General features: G+C 43.4%; 1 protein-coding gene across 4 annotated transcripts in view; it reads left to right on the top strand.

Annotated features, from left to right (window-relative positions):
• Positions 1–9,998, top strand: part of FBXO9 (F-box protein 9) — a 43,301-nt gene extending 33,303 nt beyond the window's left edge. For all 4 annotated transcript variants that reach the window (XM_063125080.1, XM_063125077.1, XM_063125078.1 and 1 more), the window contains 3 exons: positions 5,904–5,997; positions 7,536–7,690; positions 8,769–9,998. In XM_063125080.1, coding sequence (XP_062981150.1) covers positions 5,904–5,997; positions 7,536–7,690; positions 8,769–8,877 — 358 coding nt within the window. In that variant the 3' untranslated portion in view covers positions 8,878–9,998. The remainder of the gene's footprint in view (positions 1–5,903; positions 5,998–7,535; positions 7,691–8,768) is intronic.
• The last annotated feature ends 17,423 nt before the right edge of the window (positions 9,999–27,421 follow it).

Here is a 27,421-nt window from a genome sequence, read left to right as displayed (position 1 = left end):
GCGCATGTCCATGGGGTTCCCGCCCTTACCTCAGTTCTTCGTCGTCCGCCGTTGTGCCTAGACCGAATAACTTTACCTCTAGCGTTTTCTCTGTAGATCTGTTTAAAATACTTTTCTAGCTTACCTTTTCTTCAGCTTTCTTCTTTTTCGTCCCTTTTTTCTCTCTTGATCTATATAAAAAAAAAAAAAAAAAAAGTTTTTTGTAGTTAGATTTCTCCTCAGCGACTTCGGTCGTGTGAGGCCTTTATGGCAATCAAAGCACCATTTAGAAAGTGCGTCAAATGTGGAGCTAAGCTCCCTCCGTCTGACGGCCATTCTTTGTGCATTATCTGTTTGGGAGAGGGACATGTGGTAGAGACCTGCCACCATTGTATGTCTTTTACCAAACAAACCAGAAAACACCGAGCAGACCGACTCCGCTCCGTACTTTGGGAGAAGGCTCTCAAGGCCACAGAGGCCCCTTCAATGGAAAGAACGGCGGTTCATAAGTCTGTTGCCCGTAAAACGGCAGTTACAAAGACTGTTGCGGAGAAACCGTCAGACCATAGCACTGAAGTGCAGACCAGAGCAAATAGGGCTGAGATACCCCTCACGCCTGGTCGGTCTTTATCGAGTTCTATGGCTAAGACAATCCCTAAAACAGCCAGAACTCTGATATCTTCTTCTGAGCCGGAGAAGAAAAAGAAGAAGAAGAAAAAGAGGGATGTGGAGAAATCCACCGTACCGTCACCTCGACATCGGGAATCGGCCAAGAGCCATTCCACGCCTCCTGCCGTACCGACCACTTCGATACCGAGGTCACCTTCGGTACCGAGATCTATGTCAGTACCGACGGCCATGATACCGACATGTCCTCCAAGTTTATCAGAGGGTGAAATTCGGGATTCAGTGTCGGTAACGTCCGCTCGGCAACCTATGAGGCCGCAAGAACTCGTACAGCCTTCCCCAAGACGGACCTCAAGAACAGATTGGGACAGAGCATCGCAGTACTCTGATTCCCAGCCTAGATATTATGACTGGGAAAGATACCGTCCTCAACAATATTTTCAAGGGGATCAAGGTTACTACCAGCAGGAAGGTTATTATGCACAACCTCCTCCAACAACAAGAGTCTGCCAGTTGCCTCTGCCTTCTCCATCCGCTCAGTTAATGTCGACGGTATCGACGCCTCGACACCGTGCACAGCAAGCAATACCATCTGCTGCATCCGCTACTGTGCTACCGCAAGATGAACAACATGGTCTGCAAGTGGTGACGTTATCCTCACCAGAGGATAACTATCCTTCCGATTCTGAATCTGAACATTCAGTTGCTCCAGCTGCCCCTTCACCTGACGATGCAATCGATGATACAGACCCGTCCTCTCCTTCGGACGATATGGTTCGTTTTTCGGACCATATGCTTAGGATGTCCAGAGCATTGGGACTTGACATACAGGAAACAGATGAATCGGTAGTCGACCCAATTTATGATGTCTTTCAGTCGACAACGAACCAACGTTTGGCCATTCCTGTTCCTCAAGCCTTGAAACAAACGGCTCAACTGTCATGGAAAACCCCTGCAGTGACACAGGCAACATCAAAGAGATTGGAGACACTCTATAAAGTTAAGGAAGAGGATGCACAATTTTTGCTTCAACATCCTAAGCCGAATTCCATTGTAGTGGAATCGGCACAGGGACAGTCACAAAAGACTCATTCTGCACCTGTCGATAGAGAGGGGAGGAAATTGGACCAAACTGGCAGGAGAGTTTACTCGTCCTCATCTTTGGGCATCAGAGCATCGGTGTACGAGGCAACTATGGCGAGATATCAGATTTTCCTTTGGGAAAAGATGGGTTCTCTATGCGAACATCTTCCGGAGGATAAGAAGGAGCTCGCAAGAGTATTCCAGAATGAAGCGACAGCCATAGCAAGGCAGCAATTGTCTACCGCTCGACATCAGGTGGATTGCCACTCAAAGTCGATGATGGGGGCCATTTCTTTGAGGAGGCACGCTTGGCTCAGATCAGCCAATCTTACTCAAGAAACGAAAGGGAGGATAGAGAGCATGCCATTCGATGGCGAAGGTCTATTTAATACAAAGACCGACGAGACGCTGGACTCTATCTACAAGGCGAGAACAACAGCCAAAAAGATGGGGTTTACTGCTCCTCCTCCACAGACTCAATACCGACAGAAGAGATGGATAAGACCTCCTCCACAACAACAACGGCCCCAATACCAGCAACCAAGGCAGCAGCAGCAACAACTTCAAAGGAAGCGGCCTTATCAGAGCCGTTTCCAACAGGAAAAGCGTCAGCCCGACTTCTCTAAGAAGCAGCGGGTTTGACTCCTCGGCTCCAGATCCACCCCCTTTTGCGAACCGCCTAGCACCCCATTACCATCAATGGGAGTTAATAACAACAGACTCCTGGGTGCTCACTATCATCAACTCGGGCTATGCCATCGAGCTCGATGCCCTCCCTCCTTTTTCCGGCGTGAAAGCAACGACTCCATCCCCTCCTCTGCTGCTCGAGGTACAGACCTTACTATCGAAGGGAGCCATCTCTCCCGTACCTGCAGAGGAACTCAATCAGGGATTTTTCTCTCGTTACTTCACGGTCCCGAAGAAAGATGGAGGTCTTCGACCGATCATGGACTTAAGACAGCTGAACAAGTTCATCACCCCGAGGAAGTTCCGTATGACAACGGTTACTTCAATTCTGCAGCTTCTACAGAAAGGAGTTTGGTTTGCAGTGGTGGATCTGAAGGATGCGTACTTCCACATTTCCATCAGGAAGTCGCATCAAGCTTACCTTCGGTTTTCGATCGGAGCGTCCCAGTACCAGTTCACCGTTCTTCCGTTCGGATTGGCCACGGCGCCGAGGGTCTTCACGAAGGTTATGGCGGTGGTATGTGCTCACCTAAGGCAGAAAGGCATTTACGTGTATCCGTACCTGGACGATTGGCTTCTCGTAGCGGACAGCAGCGAGGCGCTCCAGTCGGATATACTAACCACCCTCAACCTGTTGGACTCGTTGGGGCTGTGGGTCAACCACGAAAAGTCCATTTTGACTCCGCAGCAGAGATTGGACTTCATAGGGGTAACCCTATCCTCTCGAGACGGGAGGGCATACTTACCGTCAACCAGGGCGAACACCTTACAGCAGTTAGCCATCGATACCGAGAGCCGCCGGAAGGTTTCGGCATGGACAATTCAGAGACTGTTAGGATTGATGGCAGCTACTACGGCGGTCATCAGGTTTGCAAGGCTCAGAATGAGGGTATTGCAGGCCTGGTTTTTAAGGACTTTCGATCTCAGGCTCAATGCCCGACGAACTTACCTTTCGATACCGAAGCAGGTGAGGGCATCCCTGAGATGGTGGTTCTCGATGTCGACTCTTCTCGAAGGCGTTCCATTCCAACAAGACGCGCCTTCGGTAACGATCACGACGGATGCATCTTTAGAAGGATGGGGAGCCCATTGCAGCTCTTTAACCTCTCAGGGTCGTTGGCCTCGATCACAGAGGGAGCATCACATCAACCATCTCGAACTCCTGGCAGTAGAAAATGCAGTAAAAGCATTTGCACAGATGATCGAGGGCAAGAATGTCTTGATCGCGACAGACAATACTACTGTAGTGGCATACATCAACAGGCAGGGTGGAACAAGATCACACCCCCTGAACCGTTCTGCACTCAGGATATGGAACTGGTGCATAAAGAGAAGGACTTACCTGACTGCGATCCATGTAGCCGGCAAGGAAAACGTCACTGCGGACTCTCTCAGCAGATCCTTCCATGTCGACCACGAGTGGGAGCTCGACGTCGAAGTGCGGGAAAGCCTTTTTCGGTACTGGGGCCGCCCTGTTGTCGATGTCTTCGCTACCGAGGACAACGCAGTCTGCGCCAAGTTTTGCAGCAGGGCAGGAAAAGGAAGGCGCTCTCTAGGAGACGCTTTCACCAGGACTTGGAGAGGGAATCTCCTGTACATGTTTCCTCCCTTTCCACTTTTGACAAGAGTGATAGCCAAGATCCAGATGGACAACTCCGATTGCATCCTGATCACGCCGTGGTGGCCTCGACAGACGTGGTTCTCACACGCTCTTCGGTTATCGAGAGGGGATTACATCAGGCTCCCGTCGACACCGAAGCTACTGTCTCGACACCAGGGCAGGGTTCGACACGCAGATCTGTCGACCCTCAAGATGACTGCATGGAGGATAACAACCACTCCTCCTCTGCAACTAGAACTTTGACTGTGGATCACATTATATTGGCAGCACTAAAGCCTTCCACTAGGAAAATTTATGCAGCAAAGTGGCAAAGATTTCGGAACTTTGCTTCAGTACAAGATCAAACACCAGAATCTTGCCACTTACCCTTCATCCTTAATTATTTATTGACACTTTTCCAGCAGGGACTTAAGCTCGCATCCATCAGGGTTCACCTTGCTGCGATTACATCTTTTCACCGGGGTGTGGATGGTTTTACACCTTTTACCCATCCAACAACCAAGAAATTTCTGAAAGGTCTGAAGAACACGATACCGACTGTGAAGACTATCGTGCCGCCTTGGAGCCTGTCAGTTGTGCTGCAAGCATTGACACGCAAGCCCTTCGAGCCCATGGTGTCGACAGACCTTAGGCTGCTTACTTTAAAGACTGTCTTTTTAGTAGCCATTACATCGGCAAGACGTGCAAGTGAGCTTAAAGCTCTTAGGATAGATATCCCGTATACTATTTTTCATAAGGACAAGGTTGTGCTACGCACGGACCCAGCCTTCCTACCTAAGGTAGTGTCACCTTTTCATCTGTCCCAGCACATTACTTTGCCTGCTTTCTTTCCCAATCCATCTACACCTCTTGAGTCTTCCTTGCATACTCTCGATGTAAGAAGGGCTCTTGCTTTTTATAAAGACAGGACAGAGACATTTAGAAAAACAAAGCAACTGTTTATTTGTTATGGTGAGCCTTCTAAGGGACTCCCTGTCTCCTGCCAACGACTTTCACGCTGGATAGTGGAGACAATAGAATTGGCCTACTCTATTGCTAAATTAGAGTTAGTGAAACCTGTAACAGCTCATTCTACCAGAGCTGTTTCAACGTCGGTGGCTTTCACCAGAGGTGTTCCACTGACTGAAGTCTGTAGAGCCGCAACGTGGTCCACTCCATCCACGTTTGTCAAGCACTACAGTTTGGACACCCGTGCGAGGCAGGACTGCTCATTTGGGAGGACAGTGCTTTCAGAGATCTTCAGATGATGCACCAACCCACCTCCAAAGGTATGTCAGCTTGCTACTCGCCCATATGTGTGATGCATAGAGACCACGAAGAAGAAATGCAGGTTGCTTACCTGTAACTGTAGTTCTTCGAGTGGTCATCTATGCATTCACACAACCCACCCACCATCCCCACTTGGTGGTGTGAGACTTACAAATGACACTGTTTTATTGTGGAATGTACCTTATTTTATTTACTCTCATGTTTATGGGGGCACAACGTCGGACTCCTGTAAACTGAGGTAAGGGCGGGAACCCCATGGACATGCGCGGTAGCGTGGGGGAGGGGTTCCCGCCAAAAACGTTCCACTTAGCTAGAGAAGGTTCCGGTCTGGTCTCTGCGCAGGCGCAAAGCCCATATGTGTGAATGCATAGATGACCACTCGAAGAACTACAGTTACAGGTAAGCAACCTGCATTTATCATTAATTAAAGGACAACAGTGTGTTGGATCCAGACTTATTTGTACTTTCAGTAGACCAATTGTAGCCAATGGGATTTACGTTAGTCATGATGAACTTGTCTTACTGATTTCAATAAGTTTATAAGTATGACTCAGTCTGGATCCATCCCAAAGATTTAAAGTACTTTCAACTCTTGAAGGAGTATATTTTAATGGAGTCTTTTCCTTCTAAACCTTAGAACTGATGCAATCCTGCTTGGTCATTATCGCCTTTCCCAGGATACGGACAATCAAACCAAAGTATTTGCTGTAATGACAAAGAAGAAGGAAGAGGTAAATATGAAAGAAAGTGCTAGAGAACTGAGACATTGGTTTACACAGCAAGGAAGTAGTAAGTGCTTTGTATGGCTCTCTCTTGAGCAAAATGTCTTCATAATTTTTTGAAGCATAACATAAGCCCTCCAATTACTTTTTCAAATCACCCTTAAATATTAAAAGTTTTGATTATTTCTTAAAAGGAAACTACCTTCTGGTATAATTCCATTTTTTAACTGTAGAGGGGACTAAAAAGCATCTGGAGCGTCTTTTGAAGGAAGATGCATGAAGAAAAGTCCACTATACATCCATGGAATGGCCAGATACTATGGGCATGTCTACACTAGTGTTTATCCCAGAGATCATCCCGGGAGCAGGTAGGGACAATCCCTCCATTTCCCTGGGATCTCTTCAGACACTTTTAGCCCAGTTTTTCCCACGGTCCCGGGACGATCCCAAGGACCGCGGGTGGTGTGGGCACCCACCCCGGCTTCTTCCCTCCTCCCTGTGATTAGCGGGGGTCAGCAGAGGGAAGGAGCCTGGGCAGGGGGAGTCCAAGGACATCGGGGGTGGGGAGTGGGGTTAGGGCTTTTTTTTTCTTTTTCTTTTTCTTTTTGCTACTTACTTTTCACTGGAGCGCAAGTCTGCTCCAGCTCCTGCCTTTTTTTTTTCTTTCAATGGCAGCCATGATGTCTTGCTTTATCCCTGGACGTGTGAACCCAGGAGGAGGATCTTATCGTGAGAAACTCCCTGCTCCCTCCCCTGGTATAGACATGCCCATAGTTTCTGCAGATATCTTTGGATCATGCCTTGTAACTTCTCTATTTCCTGCTTCTCCGGTGTAGGGAGAGGAATATTTATTTATTTATAGGTGTCCCCCCCTTTTTTTTTTACCTTGACCTTATAAGGCAAGGAAGTGAGGAAGACTGGGATTGAGGGGGAGAAGAAGAAGGCAGGGGGTGGAAGGAAGGGTAGAAGTTGAGGGGGAATCGAAAATGAGTACTAGGGGATAAGCTGGAGGTGGTTGAGGTGGCAGAAGAACTTTTCTTCTTCTGTTTTCCCCCTTCTAGCTTTCCATTGGTTTGTTTTTAATACCAATATTTCTATTGGAAGTTTGGTTTTTAGATTTGGCATGTTTATTCTCTCTTTCAACAAATGTTACAAATTTGTCACAACTTGATTAGGTACTAATTTTTGACCCAGAAAATCCTTGTTGCTTATAATTCCTCACAATATGCTTGTCATATTTTGATTGGTTTATTATTTATTTATTTAGCACCATCATTGTACATGGTTCTGTACATAGTAAAAGAATAAAGCAACACCCTGCCACATAGGCTTACATTCTAATAAAATCATAATAAAACAATAAGAGGGAAGAGAACATTTATTGTTTTTATTATATTGTGACTGATCTAGAACCTATGTATTGCACAAATTAAATTATATAAGCAATGTAATTTATTTTGTGTTCTAATCCTGATTTAAAGATTTGGTAATAATCTCTACTACTGCATATTCTTGATAGCCCTATCCTGTTTCTGTTTATTATTTAGAAACCAATTGATTACCACAAGTACAGATATTTCTGTCGTGTCCCTGTGCAAGAGACTGAACACAGCTTTCATGTAGGGCTACAGCTGTGTTCAAGTGGCCGGCAGAGATTCAACAAACTTGTTTGGATTCATCACTCTTGTCATATTACTTACAAGTAAGTTTTTTTTAAAAAATAACAAACAGAAAAACAGGAATAGCATTTCATTGGGATAAATGGGATCCTTAGCTCTGCTTTGAAAGAATGTTTTTTTGGCCTTAGTAATACTTTCTGTCACAGCCCACAGCCTGCTTGGGTGACCCCACATGCTACTTACTTTGAGATTCTAGATGAACCGTATTAGAGGAAAGGCTGGCTTGAGTGGTTGAAGCTTCAACAGTTCTGTAATATTTTTGAGATGAGCTTTATTCAAGAAGTAAAGCACCTAATTGCTCTCCACTAATCCTTATAGTTCCTGTACCTACACCCGAAATATCTCACAGCCACCACAAATAGATAGTTTTAATTTGGAGTATGAACTCCAAATCCTTTGGAGCAGAAAGGGGCTGTAGTGGGGGTGGAGGAGAGGAGGAAGTCCCATCACACAAGCAGAAGTCTGCTCATGTGACACTGGATGGATCTACATAATATACTTGAGTTTGAGCTGAGAGTCCCAGTTCAAATCTTGTGCTTGCCAGACAGCTTTGCTTCTTCACAGATAAACACAGTTGAGCATTGATTGTGTTTCCTAAGATCCAATATTAGTCTGCATTAAAAAAATGAAACGGAAATGAAAATTCAATGGGCATGTTTACACCAGTCTTTATCCCAGGGATTGTCCCTGTGCATCCACCTGACACACAGGGGATTTCGGGAGCAGGTAGGGACGATCCCTCCATTTCCCCGGGATATCTGCAGACACTTCTCCCCCTCCCCCCGGCTTTTCCTGCAATCCTGGGACGATCTCAAGGACTGCTGGTGGTGTGGGCACCCATCCTGGTTTCTTCCCTCCTCCCTGTGAGTACCAGGGGTCAGCAGAGGGAAGGAGCCGGGACAGGGTGAGTCCAAGGACATTGGGGGTGCGTGGGTGGATAGTGTAGTTAGGGCTTTTTCTTTTTTGCTTTTTCGTTGACCTTAGATAGTTGTTCTTCTGAGTCTATATGATGAGAGAGTACTAGAAATAATTTAATCAAACCCTCTCCATCTAGGTAAGATATTGAGCAGGTCTAATTAATTTCTGTAATGTCTTTTGTAGGTCTACTGGTGAGACTGCTGTCTCTTCTTTTGACATTGACAAGATGTACACCCCTTTGTTCTTTGCACGAGTGAAGAGCTTTACTGCATTTTCAGAAAGGCCTCTCTAAGAAGGTCACATCTCTTGCATGAAGAAATTACAGCAAACAACACTTAAGTTATAAATGTGTATATATATATTTGAATTTTATTTTAAAATTGGGGGATCTTTTTGGAAGAATATATACTGGAAATACATTTGATTTAGGGTGGCAGGGTTATTTTATCGGTTTTGAAGTCCAAGTTTACACATTATTTTAAACTTCTTTATGTTGTGAAAAGACTTTGATAACATAAAAAGGCATTTTTGCCATGTCATTTTATGAGCAAATTTATAAGCTGTTCTCTTTCCAGCGTAAGGCTTCATCTGCCTATGCACCTTAAGTTCAGGAATCATTATAAACCTACTGCTGTACATAAGTCATGGCGTGCGTGCTTTAGGGGAAGGCTAAAAATGTGAAGAATTTGTCCTGCATCTGTGCGTGGCCTAAATACACGTAAAATAAATGTTTACTTTGAGATACATGTATTTGGGTTGCCTTTCAAGAAGAGGTGTTGACTTCGGTGTAAACTGCAGCCTTATGAAAACATTAAGCAAGGTCAAGCAAAGTTGGAAATTCTGCTCCAGTGTTTTTGGAATTACATTGTTTCATTCAATCACAATAGTTAAACCAGCGAATTTTATATTGTAAGGGATGGAAGTTGAGAGGAATGTCAGATTGGGGAACTGGCTGTCTTTCTCTTCTTGATCCAGGAAAGGTATTCTGGAGAGATAGTAACTCTTAAGAGTGCTGAACTTCAGTTTGTATTGTTTGAATTCTGTTATGCAAATGAGAATAGGGCTGTATTCAAGTATGTTTGTCCTTTCTTTAACTTCATCTAACTGCTTAAAATACTGCACATCCCTTGGGTATTTTGTCACACTAATTTTTGCTTTTTGGGACTCATACAGATGTTCAGGTACTGTGTGCTGCTTCTCCTGTGTATGTATTTGGGAGTTGGATGCAACTGCTGTATGATGCTTATCATAAATATGTACTTTCAAACATAAAACTAAAATTCTAATTATTATTTTTTGCCAAGTTGTATAACATTTTGTTCTTCCTTTACAATTGAGCACAACCCTTTAAAATGCTGAATTAAATTAATAAATAATATATCACATGGTTCTTCCAAGATGTTCAGAATGAAATACATATTGTTACTCTATTTTATTTACACAACAACTCTGTGTAGTAGATTAGACTGAGAGAGTGTCTTGATGAAGGCCACCCAGTGATATTCATTGTCTAGGGGTAGGCAAACTGCTGTCCATGAACACCTTTTTGGTACCCACCAAGGCACCATGCCCCACCCACTTAAACAAAACTAAACTGGGATTGCTAGAAAATACGTTTTTCTTGGTGCTGAAAACACTGGGTTCAAAGAAGCTGTTTAGTGTGCACTCTACCTTGTACTCAGTCTTTTTGGCAGTTTAATTGTCCTCCTATGACAGCCATTTTGTGGTGGTGCCCATGATAGTTTCTTGAATTGCCAAATGTGCACACAGCTGAAAAGGTCTGCTGTAGTCAATGTCCCGTGTTCCTATTAACTACACCAGACTATCTCTTTAAAATCAAACAGATCTCTAGCTTATATGACAAACCAAGTGGTTAATAGCCACTGGATGGAATCCTACAAGATTTAGTAAAGTCTTTGTTACAAGAATCTACAAAGTAACAACTATGAATTATATCTGGTATTTCTATAACATCAATCCTAAATGCACATAATGTGATCCATTTTGGAAACCACAGTGTACAATTGGAGACAGTGGCTGGGATCTAAACTGCTTTGAATTATTATTATTATTATTATTATTATTATTATTATTATTATTATTATTATTATTATTGAGCAGCAGACTGCTACTCCATATCATAAACAGCTTTTGAAACTTGGTTCTACTTAGAAAGTGATTTGCCATGCTGTAAGAGGCTGTTATTTAAGAAACACAAGTCCAAACTCTTTTGCAGCAAATTGTTAATGAGCATGTTTAAACTGGTTATGGGACCACCATGGTTAGGAATGGTTCACATGACTCACTAAGCCATGTTTAGCTCAAAATGCTTAACCACCGTGGCTTAGTGTGTCATTTGAATAGGGTCAATAACTTCTACCTGGGTTCTAGCTCTATTCTGAATTCAGTTGCCACGGTCTTGGCCCAGGGGTTTCCAGTTAGTGCAGAGGAAATTAATTGCTATTAAAGCTCAAGCTTTGAACTTTTTCAAACTTTCAAAATTTTCTGCACATCTACACTGCTCAAGCTTCCTTTAAAACAAAAAATGAGCAAAATCAGTCTGGTAGATCTCAAATAATAAACCATACACTACTGTGTTCTTACATAAGAAGATTCCATTGGGACTTTTATTTTTTTTACCTCATCTTTAAAAGTTCTAATGTTCCAAAAAAGTTCCAACAAAACATAACCTAAGAATATGAAAAATTAACCAGAACATTTTCAAGAGGGAAATGCAAGAGAAAAGAGGTGAGTTTTAATTAATTTCTTAAGGAGGGTGGAAAGTATGAAAAGCTAAAAGAATGAGCATTCCAGGCCTAAGGATCCACAAAAAAAGAATGCAGGCCAATCAGAAATGGCATATAGGAATGCAATTTTAGAAAGAAGATAGTATAATGGGGAGAAAGAGAAGAAGAGAGAGAACGCAACACAGAAAAGGTAAGTGGCAAGACCATAGACTTAAAAGCTAAAAGAAAGAAGCCAATGAAGAGAAAAATGTAGAGCAAAATACATGAAGCAAGAGGAAGAGTGAATAATAAAGGGAATGGCATCTACCCCAACATTAGCAATGAAGGTCATGACTGGGTGTCAGAGTAAACAGGCTTAAGAGCTGTCCGTTTTATTGCTGGTGACATCTAGTTGCAAATTAAAATTTTGGTTTATCGCCACTAGATGGCACTCTATGATTTTGATACTTCAGCTGCTCACATAGACAGTGAAAGAGTTGTCAACAAAGATGGGCAATTTGTGGCCTTCCAGGTGTTTTGACCTACATCCCCCCACACCATTGGCTAGGGGCTGATGGGAGATGGTGGCTCAAAGCACTACCAATTGAAGGACATTGTGCAACAATTCCATCTTTTCCTCTACAGCTTTTTTTGTTTGGTAAGAGCAACGATGGAGGAAGCAATGACAAAACACGGGAGGGTTATGAAGGGAACCGTGCGCCTCCTGCCTCTTCTAGCCACCTTCATGTGACCAAAAAAACACCCCAGTAAGTCCGACTTATTTTTAAAGTCGGAAGTTGCCACTATCTCCTGCTGTGTGCGGAAGAAGCAGCGGGATGAAAACGGCCCTCTGAATGGGCCATGTGTACATTGTTTACTTCGTCTTTCAAAAGAGGAAGTAATGAGGGACAAAGCTGTGGGCATAGAAGCAATGGTAAAGTAACATGATTTTCCTCCGTGTGATGACACTCAGTATCAACCCAAAGTAAAAATGACCATTTTTGCCCATCTTTTTTTTTCCTTGTGGAAGAAGACTGGAGCTGAAGGAGAAAAGGACCCATCTTGTTTTGTCCAGAGCAAGAAGCAAAAAGCTGACCCCCTTCTCCGGCCTTCTTTCATATTAGTGAAAGAAATGTACCAAAAAAGCATTATATGAGGGGAAACTGCCAACAAAAGTGCATATATTAGGCAAAAGTGTAATTATTAGGCAAAAAATACATATATTAGGCAAAAGTCCTTACCAAAAACACCTATATTAGGAGAAATATGTACAACAATGCAGACTTGTTTTTTTAAAAAAAAATATTGCTTACTGACAGGAAACAGGACTTAAGGCTGGAAAAATAAGAAAGAGATTAAGTCGACAGATTCACCCAACCCTACCTGCTAGTAACATGATGAAAAAATAATTGAGGCAGCAACGCTATACCCACCTAACCGGGTGTAATCTCATTAAATGCAATGAGACTTACTTCTCAGTAGTCATGCACAGAATTGCACTGTCAATCATTTGGCTAAAAGATGGACCTTATCAACCTCAGCTTTTAAAGCTCAGCTAAAAACTTTTCTTTTTCCTAAAGCTTTTAAAACCTGATTTTGTTCTGACTTTATACTGTTAGTTTTACCCTACCCTGTGCCTGCTTACCCTACCCTTTGCCTGTTTGCATTCTCTTCCCCTCATTGTTTTATTATGATTTCATTAGAATGTAAGCCTATGTGGCAGGGTCTTGCTATTTACTGTTTTACTCTGTACAGCACCATGTACATTGATGGTGCTATATAAATAAATAAATAAATAAATAATAATAAAGGTGCTTAAATTCATGACTCCTAAAAGAATGAATAGAGAATCTTGATCATTTGTCCTTGTTCATTTATCATTGCTTCAAAATATTAAGATGCAGTTGATTTGTAGATCACTTCTGAGTAATCTTCTCCTCTCCTCCCCCCATAAACTCATCAAGAATCAGTGCTACCATTTTCCTACTGCCTCAGTGAGGGGTTTTTTAGGCAAATGTCTAGCGCTTCATGTTGTGAAAAGTAAAGCCTAAGAAAATAAGACTAAGATTGCCACTTTAGTTTGCCACCTGCTTTTAACAGTTGCAACAGGGGCTGAAACTTGACATCCGAATAGCTCACAAAGCTTTGGAAGGACCCAGAATCACTTCAGAGCGATTTGGAGGGCCGCTCCATTGCCTTGAATGTTCAGGAAGCCCTCTGAAGAGGCCCACTCCAAATCCTCTCTAATTACTGTATTAATAGTGCAATCCTATACATGGCTACTCAGGAGTAAGTAACATTGAGTTCAATGTGGCTTACTCTCAGTACGTGTAGGATTGCAGCCATGGTAATCAGCTTAGCACAGTAATATTTGAACAAGCAATACTTGAAGTATCAGTGAGGTACTGATACTTCTCACACTTAGAGATCTCCAGCCCCACTTCATAGAACTCTAGTTCCCAGGATTCTCTGGAAAGAGGGAGGGAGTGTGTATATATGTTCCCTATGTGGGCTCTGAAGGAGTTGCTGGAACTTTACCCACTCTTCCACCCCACCCTACCCACATGTCTAAGAGTTGTATTGTTTCGGGATTTCCATAAAACAAACAGGAAAAAAAATAGAGTCAGTGTTTAGCTGATGATTGATCCTTGGTGGGTGGTGGTGGTTTGATATTGTTTTGCACTCTTGGGATTTACTGCATGTACAGCAAAATGCAACAAAACATCTCAAGACAAAACACACCTTGTGCAGAAAGACAGTTGGAAAGGTGTTTCAAGGTGAAAGAGGAAACAGGTTAAGAAAACATGTAAGGCACAACAAGACAAGAGGAAGAACCTGGAAGCATTTTAATACCTAAATTTCACTTATCAAAATCAAACTGTGCCATGTATACCATAGACCAACAGTAGTCTTCAGACTTAACAGATCTGGGACTCTACTCCAAACATGCATTTTGGAAGCTACTTCTTTCTTTTCTTTTCTTTTTAAAACCATATAGTATGTGTGGTGGTAGTACCACTGGTGCAATCTGTTGTTGTTTATTCGTTCAGTCGCTTCCGACTCTTCGTGACTTCATGGACCAGCCCACGCCAGAGTTTTCTGTCGGCTGTTGCCACCCCTAGCTCCCCCAAGGTCAAGTCTGTCACCTCCAGAATATCATCCATCCATCTTGCCCTTGGTCGGCCCCTCTTCCTTTTGCCTTCCACTTTCCCTAGCATCAGCATCTTCTCCAGGGTATCCTGTCTTCTCATTATGTGGCCAAAGTACTTCAGTTTTGCCTTTAATACCATTCCCTCAAGTGAGCAGTCTGGCTTTATTTCCTGGAGTATGGACTGGTTGGATCTTCTTGCAGTCCAAGGCGTTCTCAGAATTTTCCTCAACCACAGTTCAAAAGCATCTATCTTCCTTCGCTCAGCTTTCCTTATGGTCCAGCTCTCGCAGCCATAGGTTACCATGGGGAATACCATTGCTTTAACTATGCGGACCTTTGTTGTCAGTGTGGTGTCTCTGCTCTTAACTATTTTATCAAGATTTGTCATTGCTCTCCTCCCAGGAAGTAAACGTCTTCTGATTTCCTGGCTGCAGTCAGCGTCTGCAGTAATCTTTGTGCCCAGAAATACAAAGTCTGTCACTGCCTCCACGTTTTCTCCCTCTATTTGCCAGTTATCAATCAAGCTGGTTGCCACAATCTTGGTTTTTTTTAGGTTTAACTGCAACCCAGCTTTTGCACTTTCGTCTTTCACCTTTGTCATAAGGCTCCTCAGTTCCTCCTCGCTTTCAGCCATCAATGTGGTGTCATTTGCATATCTGAGATTGTTAATGTTTCTTTCTGCGATTTTAACTCCAGCCTTGGGTTCGTCAAGCCCAGCACGTTGCATGATGTGTTCTGCATACAAGTTGAATAGGTAAGGTGAGAGTATACAACCCTGCCGTACTCCTTTCCCAATCTTAAACCAGTCCGTTGTTCCGTGGTCTGTTCTTACCGTTGCTACTTGTTCGTTATACAAATTCCTCAGGAGGCAGACAAGATGACTTGGTATCCCCATACCACCAAGAACTTGCCATAGTTTGTTATGATCCACACAGTCAAAGGCTTTAGAATAGTCAATAAAACAGAAATAGATGTTTTTCAGGTCAAATTGCAAACCAGTTATGATCCACCAGCTGAAGACAAGTGCTACAATCTGTATCACAATATAACATAATGCAGTAAGTATTTGTACATGTTTAGAATATTATTGGAATCAAATCTGGAGCACAGCTCAAATCAGGAACCAAGTCTGTCCCTGCTGTCCCTACCGAATGCTCTAAACCCCTCCCTTATCCATAAAGAATTGGTATTTATCCTCCTTACGGCAGCTCGTTTAGAAATCGTCGAACACTGGAAGGATCCGAAGGGCCCTACACTCACTGGATGGAAAGGGAAAGTGTGGGATATAGCCTGCTCTGAAAAATTAACCTACCACCGCAGAGTCTCGTCGGGCCAACTTAGCTATGACCCATTCAATGAAATATGGTCTCCTTTTCTCGATTACATCAATGGTACAGATGCGGCATCCAACTCTGGTTTAACAAATCTTCATCTGACCACAGTAATTTGAAGGATACAAGCTTGGTTCGGCATCTACAGAAATCGTGTTTGTGTACGCTGTCTGACTTGTATGTTTTTATATATATTTTTAACTTTTTAAAACTGCTTTGTTAAATAGAGTTTAATAATAATTTTTTTTTTTTTTAAAAAAAGGACATGACATGAGATGTGGCACAATATATGCAACCAGTTGTGCTACATATGCTCTCTCTCTCTCTCTCTCTCTCTCTCTCTCTCTCTCTCTCTCTCTCTCTCTCTCTCTCACACACACACACACACACACACACACACACACACACACACCCTAAAAGTCACGTGTCATTTGTATGCATGCAGCACCTGGTGAAATCACCTCTTCATCACAACATTTAAAGCTGCAGGAGCTCTGCCCTCTTTTGTATCTGTCATTCTAGTATAGCTCTTGCAGCTATTGTTGTGATGAAGAGGGTGCTGCATGCATACAAATGACACTTACTGAAATTCCCTTTTCTCTACAAATGTTAAAGATACAGGAGCCCTGTCCTCCTTTTCATATGGTCACCCTATTTCAATATATCAGATGCAGGGAACCAGTTAGGGAAGCACTTCATGGGATGACAATGAAGTTAAAGGAACACTTGAGATTGTGGAGAAGCTGGCTGAATTAGTTTCATCTGTCTTCATTGCAGAAGACGTAGGGCAGATACATGTGCCTGAACTGATGTTTTCAGGAAGGGAGTGAGGAACTGAGGAAAATAATGGTGACAAGAGATTAATTTCTTCACCTTATTGACTAATTGAAAGCTAACTAATCACTGGGCCCGGATGGTATCCATCCTAAAGTTCTTAAAGTACATGTTCATAAGATCATGGAACGTGTTCATAAGATCATCCTCTGTACCAGAGGACTGGAGAATGGTCAATGTAACGCCAATGTAACATTGCTGCAGAATTGGGATCCAAACATTACATGAAGAGTGCTTTCTTTTCTGCTTTTCAACTACATAACCTCTAGGTGGCACTGTGGTATAGCAGAATAGTGTAACTGCACAAATGGAAAAGCGTTTTCTTTCACTCAGTAAACTCAGATTCTGCTGTCAAGAGTAGAGGGCGGATAGGATGGGAGGGGCTGTTGAATTGTTTTGCTTCCAGCCATTTCAAAATCATCTATTCAGGCTACATTTTCCCCCTGAAGGAAAAGAAACAGGTACTTTAAACGTTGCCCTTATGGTGGGTGAGAAGGCAATGGGGAGAAAGAGTTTAAGCAGAAAAGCAGTTAGCAAAGAAAGCATTAAGCAGCCTGCCTCTCCCACCCGATCAGTCCTTCACTTCTGATTACAGTTTCAGAGTTGTTTGCAGTTTGTTTTTAAAATAATAATAATAAATAAATAAATTAGATGATCGTTCATGCAACCCATGCAATGTCTACTTTGGTACTAAGCAGGCAAAGGGTTGAACACGAGAAGGACGGTATAAAAATTCACCATTAACAATGATAGACAGCAGAAATAACAATAGAATGGTTATTGTTATACTAAATGATATCTTTCAAGTCTGTGTGGAAGCCAGCTCAAAGGATCCCCCCTTCTTTTCTGCACTGGACTGCCTTCTAAAAAATTTGGGGGGCAGAATCTAGTTGAACCTGAAAAACTAAAGAAAATATGAAGACAAGAGACAACTGTTTGTCTGGGTTTGTGTAAAACCAGAGATGATCCCAATCTGGTTTTTCCTCTTTGTTTTGAAGGGGTTCTCTAATTAAAAGGCCTTTTATGAAAGAGAGATCATATACGGGATAGTAAATGTAAATGTATATGATTACCATGCTTCTGGAGTGTAAAATTTCTTCCTAAAGGCAGATTATTATTATTTTTACTGCTAATCAGATTAGGATCTCCGAGTTGTGAAAAACTGCCATTTTGAGTTTTTCCATGTTAAGAACTGACATCTAACAAAGTTATGCATTTGTAGGTCCCACTGATTTCAATGGGAGAAAGTTAAGCATCTACTGAACTTTCCCAATAAAATCAATAGGAGTTAGAAATTCTTACCTTTGGCAAAAACATTGTTTAGTCACGAAGACCTCTAACCTCCCAAAGGTTTTTAATATTTATACACTAGTGTGGTGTAATGGTTAGAGTATTGGGCTAGAACAGATGACACTCATTGTGGTTAAGCATTTTGAGCTAAACATTATGGTTTAGCATGTCATGTGAACAATGACTTAGCGTGTTTCATGAACCATTCCTAACCATGCACACTAACCATTTGCTGCAAAAGGGTTAGCGGCCTAACCATGGCTAAGGGCTCATCTACACCAAGCAGGATATTCCACTATGAAAGTGGTATGAAAGAGGTATATGAAAGGCAGGAGCCACTCTACTGCTTTATAGCAGTATTGAAGTGCACTGACAACTGTTGGGGCCCATTGACACAGACCATATGCAGCTTTCATACTGCTTTCATATTTTATCCTGCTTGGTGTAGATGTGTCATGGGCCCCAACAGTTGTCAGTGCACTTCATGACCACTATAAAGCAGTAGTATAGATCCTGCAGTGCACTTCAATACTGCTATAAAGCAGTAGTGTGGCTCCTGCCTTTTATATCCTACTTTCATACCACTTTCATAGTGGAATATACTGCTTGGTGTAGATGTGTTGTCAGAACAGTCTCTCATGCTCTCAACCTATTGGGGGCAGGGCTGTGTTCTGCTGCTCTGAGATCCTTGGGGAAAGGATGGGATAACAATGGGATGAATATATATCTACCAAATATAAAATAACAACTTTGACAAATATAAAATGTTTTTGTTCTGCAGAACCAGTGAATAGCAGGCAGCCCGGCATGGCACTGGATACACAGAAGCCTCCGAATTGAGAACCACTGGACCAAACTAAGGCTCATTTAGGCCAGTACTCCAACAGTGGCCAATTGGATGTTCAATTGGTAATTTCACAAGTAAAGTAAGATGGAGCATTGTCCCCATCCCAGCATTTGATATCTTCCTTACCTTACAAGCAGCTGTTCTTCAGAAAAGTTCAAGGATGAATGCTCTAATGGCTACTAGTCCTGAAGCCTCTATACTATCTCCAGTATCAAATGCAGTAAGCCTGTCTACACCAGTTGCTGGGAAACATGGGCAGGAAGGTGCTGTTGCACTCATGACCTGCTTGTAGACTTCCCATTGACCGCTGGTTAGCCAGTATGTGAACAGATGCTGGACTGCCTTGGTCTGATCCAGCATGGTTCTTCTGATGTTCTCTTTGTTCAGGATTATGTCTTATAAAAGCCATGAAAGCTTGGTCTATCACTTCTGGAAACTACAGGAACAGTTATCTCCATGATGCCCTACTCATAACCTAACCAGAGGAATGTAGCTGGTTAATATCGGGGACAAAATACTGGGCAAAACAAATCTCGGTCTAAACAAGGAAGGCATTTCTTATGTTCTTATAGATGACCTCTTAGTCCTTATGAGGTCATCATCTATAAGTTGTATGATTCTGTCATTCTAGAGAACCACTGCCCTTTAAAATTATCCCTCACTACAGAACAGTCAAGTGATGGCCCATGATTACCTTGCCAACATTTCTCACTATTTCTTGTGGCTTAGAAAGGACAGCTTCATACATAACAATAACCTCCATGTAGCTTCACGATGAGCCATTGACGGGGGGAATGTCACAGTTCCCTACCATCGTTTCTTACCTGCAAACTCCCCGCTTCTGTCACAAAATACTGCCTCTTTCTTTGTGGAGAAGAAAGAGGAAGTAAACAGTGACCACGTGGCCCATTTAGTGGCCATTTTTATCACGCCTCTTTTCCTGCACATGGCAGGAGATCATGGCAAGTTTCGCTTCTAAAAAGAAATTGGACTTACCGGGGTCTTATTTTGTGATGGAAAGAAGGCCAGAAGGAGGGGAGACGGTGGACAGCGTCATCAAAAGGAGCCATGAAAAACTGTGAGTGGACAGTAACGAGCGTGTGATAAAATGCTTGTCTGGTGACTCTCATTGGGTACAAACAGCTTACATTTGATAAAAGGGCCACCGTGGCTGTTGCATACAGAATGGCCCTATGTTGTGGCATTGTTGAGGCAGTGGCTTATAGGCAGTCCTTTGGCAATTGAATGGCCACTGCTACAAGGGTAGCATTATTTAAAATCCTAGTCATTAATCCTAGTCATTAATAAACACTATGTTTATTAATGTCTTAATATATTTATTATATATATAATTTATTAATATAATGTCTCTGCAGAGGCCACCAGTGAGGGAGGAAGCGGCAGCCAGGCACCTCTCCACCGTGCCTGGGTCCAGCTCCAGCTGAGAGCCCCCTCCCTCCTGCTACCAACTGTCTCTGCAGAGGCCACCAGTGAGGGAGGAAGCAGCAGCCAGGCACCTCTCCACCATGCCTGGGTCCAGCTCCAGCTGAGAGCCCCCTCCCTCCTGCTGTCAACTGCAACTGCTGAACTTTCCAACTAAGATTGTAGTGCCTGAGTTTGCTTTCCTTTCCCCCCTCCTCCTCCTCCCTCCCAATCCCCTTTCCTTTTGTGTCATGTCTTTTAGATTGTAAGCCTGTGGGCTGGGACTGTCAAGAAATACTTTTGTAAGCCACCGTGAGAGCCTTTTTTGGCTGAATGGCGGCATAAAAATCCTTAAATAAATAAAAAAAAATAAAAAAACACAGTTAATTGATTGATCTTTAAATCAGAGATTTAAAAAATGGTTTAAGTGCAGCTGTCAGCTGAGAAAGTATATTCAGTAATGCTTGCATGAATCTTCTTAAGCAACCCAAGTCCATTAAAATCTATGGGAATTTTCCTGTTGATTTCAGTGGACACTGTATTTACAGATCCTGGCAGCTGTGCACAAATGGCCTCTTGAAATTCTCTGCCTTGTTTGTGGGCAAAGAAATTTGGGAGACAATTTCACTGAATTTCTCCAGAAAAAGAAGAAATTCTCAACGGGCGCTGCATTGGCAGGACTTGCCACACAATTTCTTTCTTTTTTGCTAAGGCTTTTTGTGGTTTTCATGTTGCAACAGCATCAAATGCGTTGGCATGTTGGCCCCCATTTTGCATCCCCAACAATGCAGGTGTGATGCAAGGAGGCAATATTATGTCTAGCTCCAGGGATAAGTAGAGTTAGAGCTCTGCCAAATCGGTCCTCTAATTTCCTGGAAGTGTTCTTCCCCCATGAAAGGGGCTTCTGTTGTTCTGCCTCATTGTCAGGGCGTTATATCATTTATGTATGTGGCGTTTTTAAGAGTGCCTAATCACAGCTAGCCTCCCAGGCTGCCTGCACTTCCTGATCTGAGAAAGCCCTATGGGAGGAAATGCCTCATATCACCTTCCACTGGGCATTAATTGAGATGAGGAGGCTATAGGCTGTCAGAGAGATGAATGTACATTGAAAAACAAGACACTTGTGCTCACTCCTCGGCCATATCCTAAGTAAGGTGAGGGAAAGAAAACCCAACCCAACCCTATATGGCTCAGGTCCAGGTTATCTGACAGACCATACACTCCCTTAGGAGCCTGCCCATGCTTTGAGATCTTCTGGGGAAGCCATTCTTTCAGCCCCACCATTTTCACAGGCATGCCTGGTGGGAACATGGGACAGGGCCTTCTTGGTGGCTGCTCCAGTGCTCTGGAACTCTCTTCCCGGGGAAGCTAGACTGGCTCCCTCCTTGATGTGCTTTCGGAAGCAGGCAAAAATGTCCTTGTTCCGGCAGGCCTTTGGCGAATAATCTGGGCCTCCATCTATACTAAGGAATTTAAAATTGTCATGTATTTTAAATGTTTAATGTTTTAATATTGTAATATATTTAATATATTTTTAGCTTTTGTATATTTCTTTTCATAGATTTTAAAATGTATGTGTTTTAAATTTTGTAAGGCAGCCTTGAGGCCCAGTATTGGGCAAAAGGCAGGATAGTACTAGAGCTGTGCTCTGCTCCAATTCGGATCGTGAATCCTGAGTGAAGCAACTGATCTGCCTCCGTCAAAGGTGGGGAGCTGCAGGTCGAGGCAAAGTGGTTCGCCTCCATCTGAAGCTCCGAATGCTGGTAAGTGGGGGGAGGGCTCACCTGGCACCACTGCCGCCGCAGTCCGTGCGGCGATAGCAGCGGAGCCAGGTAAGGGGGGAGGGGGAGGGGGGCTTACCTGTGTCTGTCGCAGTCTGGCGCATGCTTCAACTGAGGCCCAGACCTCAAAATGGAAGCAGGCCATGGCCTGCTCTTCTGGTTTGAGGCCTGGCTCTCAGTTGAAGCCTGTGCTGGACCGCAACGGAGGCAGGTAAGTGGGGGGAGGGGGGCTTACCTGGCGCTGCCACCACAGTCCATGCGGCAACAGTGGTGGAGCCAGGTAAGGGGGCAGGGGGGAGAGGGGCTTATTTGGCCCCCATTTGGCCCCCTCTTCCCCACTTACCTGCCTCCACCGTCTGCTGCAGAGGCAAGTAAGTAGGGAAGGGGGAGCAAAATCTCAATCCGCCCCTCCGGATCTCGCTCTGTGGAGCGGGGAAAGGTTGGATCAACCCGAAGCGGATCAGCCCAATCCAAAAGTTGCAGATCGGGCCATGAAGCGGTTCAGGGGTCCGTGCACAACCCTAGATACTACTACTCATCATCATCATCATCATCATCATCATGAGAATGTCTCCGAAATTCCTTCACCATTGAATTTCTTTTGGAAAGCAGTTTCTCTTTTATCAAACTGAATGAGAATGGTCGAAAAATATATAGGAGAAATTTCCAGCACAATGCTAGCTTTAAATAATTTGCCAGAAAATTATTTATCTGATAACTTCATGCAAAAGAAGCCTATCATCATTATTTTAAATATTGCCAATTTAGAGTTCAGTCAACCTAACTGGCTAAACTCCTTTAATTAGTTGACTGGTCTAATATTTCTAACAATGCAATTACTAATTTAGTTAATTGTTTTCAGTACAAAAGCCAGCAGTTCAAAGTGCTGCTTATTAGGGGTGTGCACGGACCCCCCGCTCCGCTTCACTTGCAGATCCGCCATTTTCCGGATCGGGCCGCTCCGCCCCGCCCCCGCTCCGCCCACTTCCGCTCTGCTCCGCCCGGAGCTCCGGATCCGGATCCGGAGCTCCGTTTCCCCCCCACATAGGCTTGCATTGAAAGCTAAAAAAATATACAACTTTTTTTCTGTTCAAGTTAGAAACCTCATGTTTGGCACCATGACACCTCATGGGGATATACACATGCACGCCAAGTTTCAAAGCAATCCCATCATCCCCTGATTTTTGGGGAATTTTTGAAAATCGGGCACCCCACACACAACATCCCTGAGAGGTGGGCAGGGGAGGAGGGAGGGAAGGCAGGCAGGCACGCAGCTGGCATTTCTGGGGGCATAAGGAAGTGAGCCAAGGATAAGCCAGTAATGCATATAAAATGGAATAAATCAATCAATAAACAAAGGAGGGGTGGAATTAAAAGAAGCAGTGTTGCTCAATAAACAGCAAGAAGAATTTTTTTAAAAAGGCTATATCTGTCTTTTACCAGCAATAGGGGGACGTGCCCGGGGGAGGGGGAAGTAGCTGCCAGTTCAAGACAGCCACCAACAGCTCTGAGAAGAAGTAAAACGCTCACTTCAACTCATAACAGGCATTGCTCTACCACTGAAAAGTGACCATTCACTTCAACTCATGATAGGCATTGCTCCACCGTTTTACTCTCTTTGGAAGGCTCTAATGGCCTTCCAGTGCAGGAGAGAGTGGGGGCACGTCCACGATGAGATGCCCTAGGGGAGCTCATCCCCTTGCACCACATCGATTCAGTTGTTCACCAAGGTTAGGGTGGGGAGCAGTGCTGTGTTTCTATCTCTTATTCTTGGCTTAGTATATGATTTCAGGTTGTGTTTTTGCATTTGGTGGGGCTACTGTTTTAAAAAACACGGGGAAAAGCCCGTTCAGATGAAGAAAGAGAAGTTTCCCAGAATCCCAAGTTACCTGTTTTGCCTATGCCCTCCTCCAACTTTGGGATCATCATGACCGGGAGCTGACTCTGCCCCTCAGCCCTTTGAAAAAGGTATTTTTCCCGCCGATTTTTTAAAAACTTCTAGCCCGCGACCCGTACGATGCAGAAAGTTGAGAGTGGTCTCAAAATGACCCCCATCCACGACTCTCTGTGCACAAGAATTTTCAGAACGATAGCTTAAAACCCCCCCCAGTTATCCCCGATTCTTTCCCTCAATGCAATCCTATGGGCGAAAAGCCGAAAACGCAGTTTGAGCCGCGCGGTTGACCCGATTTTCACAAAAATATAGCCCGCGACCCAGACAACGCAGAGAGGTGAGAGTGGTCTCAAAATGACCCCCATCCACGACTCTCTGTGCACAAGAATTTTCAGAACGATAGCTTAAACTCCCCCCCCAGTTATCCCCGATTCTTTCCCTCAATGCAATCCTATGGGCGAAAAGCCGAAAACGCAGTTTGAGCCGCGCGGTTGACCCGATTTTCACAAAAATATAGCCCGCGACCCAGACAACGCAGAGAGGTGAGAGTGGTCTCAAAATGACCCCCATCCATGACTCTCTGTGCACAAGAATTTTCAGAATGATAGCTTCAAAAACAATGTAGTTATGCGCGATTATTTGCCGCAATGCAATCCTATGGCGAAATGTTTTCAAGATGGCGACCGGAGCGCTCCGCCTGAACTCGGAGCTCCGAAAAATGGGCGCTTCTCTTCGCCTTGCTTCTAGGGGGTCCGCGGTCCGCTCCTACTCCGCCTCTGGGTAAGGCGGAGCAGGCCAATCCGCTACTGCTTCTACGCTCCTAATCGGAGCGGAGCACATCCCTACTGCTTATATCACCCCCTTGCTATTAAAGTCTGATTTTACATTTTTTATATTAATCCAACCTTCAATGGATATATATATATATATATATATATATATATATATATATATAAAATCTGCGCCACCTTTAAGAGTAACAATCCCTCTCAAGGCAGATTCCACTAATCAGTAAAAAAAAAAAACCAACAATTTCTTTCTTCTGTTTTTAATAAAATTTTGTTCATTTTCCAAATACAAAGGCAAACAATAATGCAGCAAAGTTAATTCTAGTTATTGTCAGAGGGTAATACATCTTAAATTTTAAAACATCAACATTTTCAAAAGAGAATTAGTAAGAACCAGCAGATTAAAACTAAGCTAAAATCAAATAAATAAAAACCTCAAATGTCTTCAGGAACAGGAGGATCTCTTTTCACACATCCATCAGGGAATCCTAGCAACATTATAAGAGATTGATCAGAGCTGACCCAAGACATTTTGCTACTTGAGGCAAAGGACAAGATGGTGATTCTGCCATTCCATGGACAGAAGCCAGCCAGACTGGCAGTTGAATCTTACAACACTGGTGATGGGAAAACACATCTGAGGGTAACAAGCTGGCTTAAAGGGCACAATGTAGGCCTCCGTCCTCCAACACGTCACAGCTGGTCCCTGCACATCAGCATCTGTTGCCTTAGGTGGCTGTCTCACTGCCTAATGGTAGGGCCAGCCCTGATCATGCTGGTTTAGGAACCCAGTTCAAATGCTGGTAAAGTAAAGGCTATTGATTCAACTCTCTTTCCATGGTGAACACCAAAGACAGGATAACTATGCAAAGAATTTTTGGGTGGAGATAGAACAGCCAGCCATAGCCCCCTTTGCTCCACTTTGTCAGATACTACTTCTTAGGATGGAAGGAAAACACATTTACCCCACTGGCCAAAAATATGGAATATGGAATATAGAAGCTAAAGGTGATCCATAGCCTTGGGTTTGTGGTAGGCCACTAAAGAACAGAAAGTTACATGTTATAAATACAAAAGATTTTATGTCCTCACTAATTTCTGTTTATGACTTGCTGTCCCGAGGGGGGAAAGTACATTGTGTAAGGGTGCATTACACAATGAAGACTGTTTTCCTTATAACTTGCAACAAATATAAGTAATATGCTGGTTTTGCTAGCTGGTTATTATAAACAATAGTCCAGCCATGTTAAGTGAAGATTTCGTTTTACACAAAGCAGTTTTTGAGCTCATTGTGGAAAGGAGGTGTGTACAAGTCATAAATGGATTCTGCAGAGGTGTTGCCTAAATTGTAAACCTTTCCTTTGAGGTGAGGAAAATAATACTGGGCATGTAAATTGAATTCAGCCTACAAGTAGTGGAACCCTCTTATGCCTTACTAACAAGAAAGAACACCTTTTCCCTCAAACGGATTCTCCAGAGTCTATCAGTTGTGATCTGCACGTACGGTTGACCCTAAGAATAATAATTAGCATCTATATGGGCATTTTTTAAGTGTTCCAAGTGCTTCACATATATTGTGTCAGTAAACTTGCAACAACCCTATAAATTAGGCCAATATTATTGTCTCCATATTACAAAAGAAAGCTTGAGGCTGAGATATAGTGGCTTGCCTAAGGCCACTCAGTAAGGTCAGGCCAATGGTGACATTTGAACTATGAATGTCTTAGCCCTCAACTCATATTTTTAGCCTCTACAGCTCACCAGTGTAAGAAGCTGAGGGAAAACTCATGCTAAAAACCCTGAACTATTTTCCCCATCACCCTGACCAGCCAGCTGAGATACCACACAAATTAAAAGTTCTAATCTAGCACAGTTGTTTTGTCCACATGAAAAGACGGTCGTCTGTAGCCTCTGGCCTTGTGGTGACCTCGGTATTCCCTCATGCTCCAATCTCACAGGTTCTGGCGGCTATGAGAATGTGATAGCATTTGGCCACAGGCCTTGATGAGTTCCTGTAAGGAAATGTATAAGCAGCAGCATGTGGAAAATGGTTGACTGAATCCCATTTCTTGAGCAAAGAAACTGTCTACCAACCATTGCCAGTCCTGCTTTGGAAACTTCTGAATTTAGATTACTATTGTGTCCTCTTTGTGGGGATAAATTTGAAAACAGCACAGAAACTTCAACTAGTTCAGAATTTGGCCACTCAGCTATTGACAGGTGTAAGCAGCATCATTGTATCACATCTTTAAAGCAACTTTGGCAACCAATTTGTTTCAAGGTCCTGGTTTAGACTTTTCAAGCCCTAAATAGTCTTGGGCCACAGCTAGACCTAAGGTTTATCCTGGGATCATCCAGGGTTCACCCCTGCCTGAACACTGGATCCCCTGTGTGTCACCTAGATGAACAGGTTTGACCCCTGGACGATCCAGAGATAAACCTTAGGTGTAGCTATGGTTGGTCCTGAATATCTCAGGAAGCACTAACTTTTATATAATTCCTCCCCAACTTCCCCACTCCACCCAAGATTGAAGATGAGCTAGTGAAATCCTGCTCCCAATACCAACTGTGATCCATCAGGAGCAAAGCTTTCTCTGTGCTAGCCTCAGAGCTGTAGAATTCCATCCCTTGAGAGATTCATTTGCCTAGTTTAAATCAGGGACAGGCAAATTCTGTTTTATTCTACCAAGATTTAGGTTTTAAATAACTGACTGTGGTTGCTGCTGCTGCAAGTTGAATCAACCCCTCCCCCTGCACCAAATTTCACCCATT

This window comes from Elgaria multicarinata, chromosome 4, assembly GCF_023053635.1.
Source record: "Elgaria multicarinata webbii isolate HBS135686 ecotype San Diego chromosome 4, rElgMul1.1.pri, whole genome shotgun sequence".
Lineage (NCBI taxonomy): Eukaryota > Metazoa > Chordata > Lepidosauria > Squamata > Anguidae > Elgaria > Elgaria multicarinata.
Note: the sequence above shows the minus strand (reverse complement) of the source record. Positions and strands in the feature narration are given on the sequence as shown.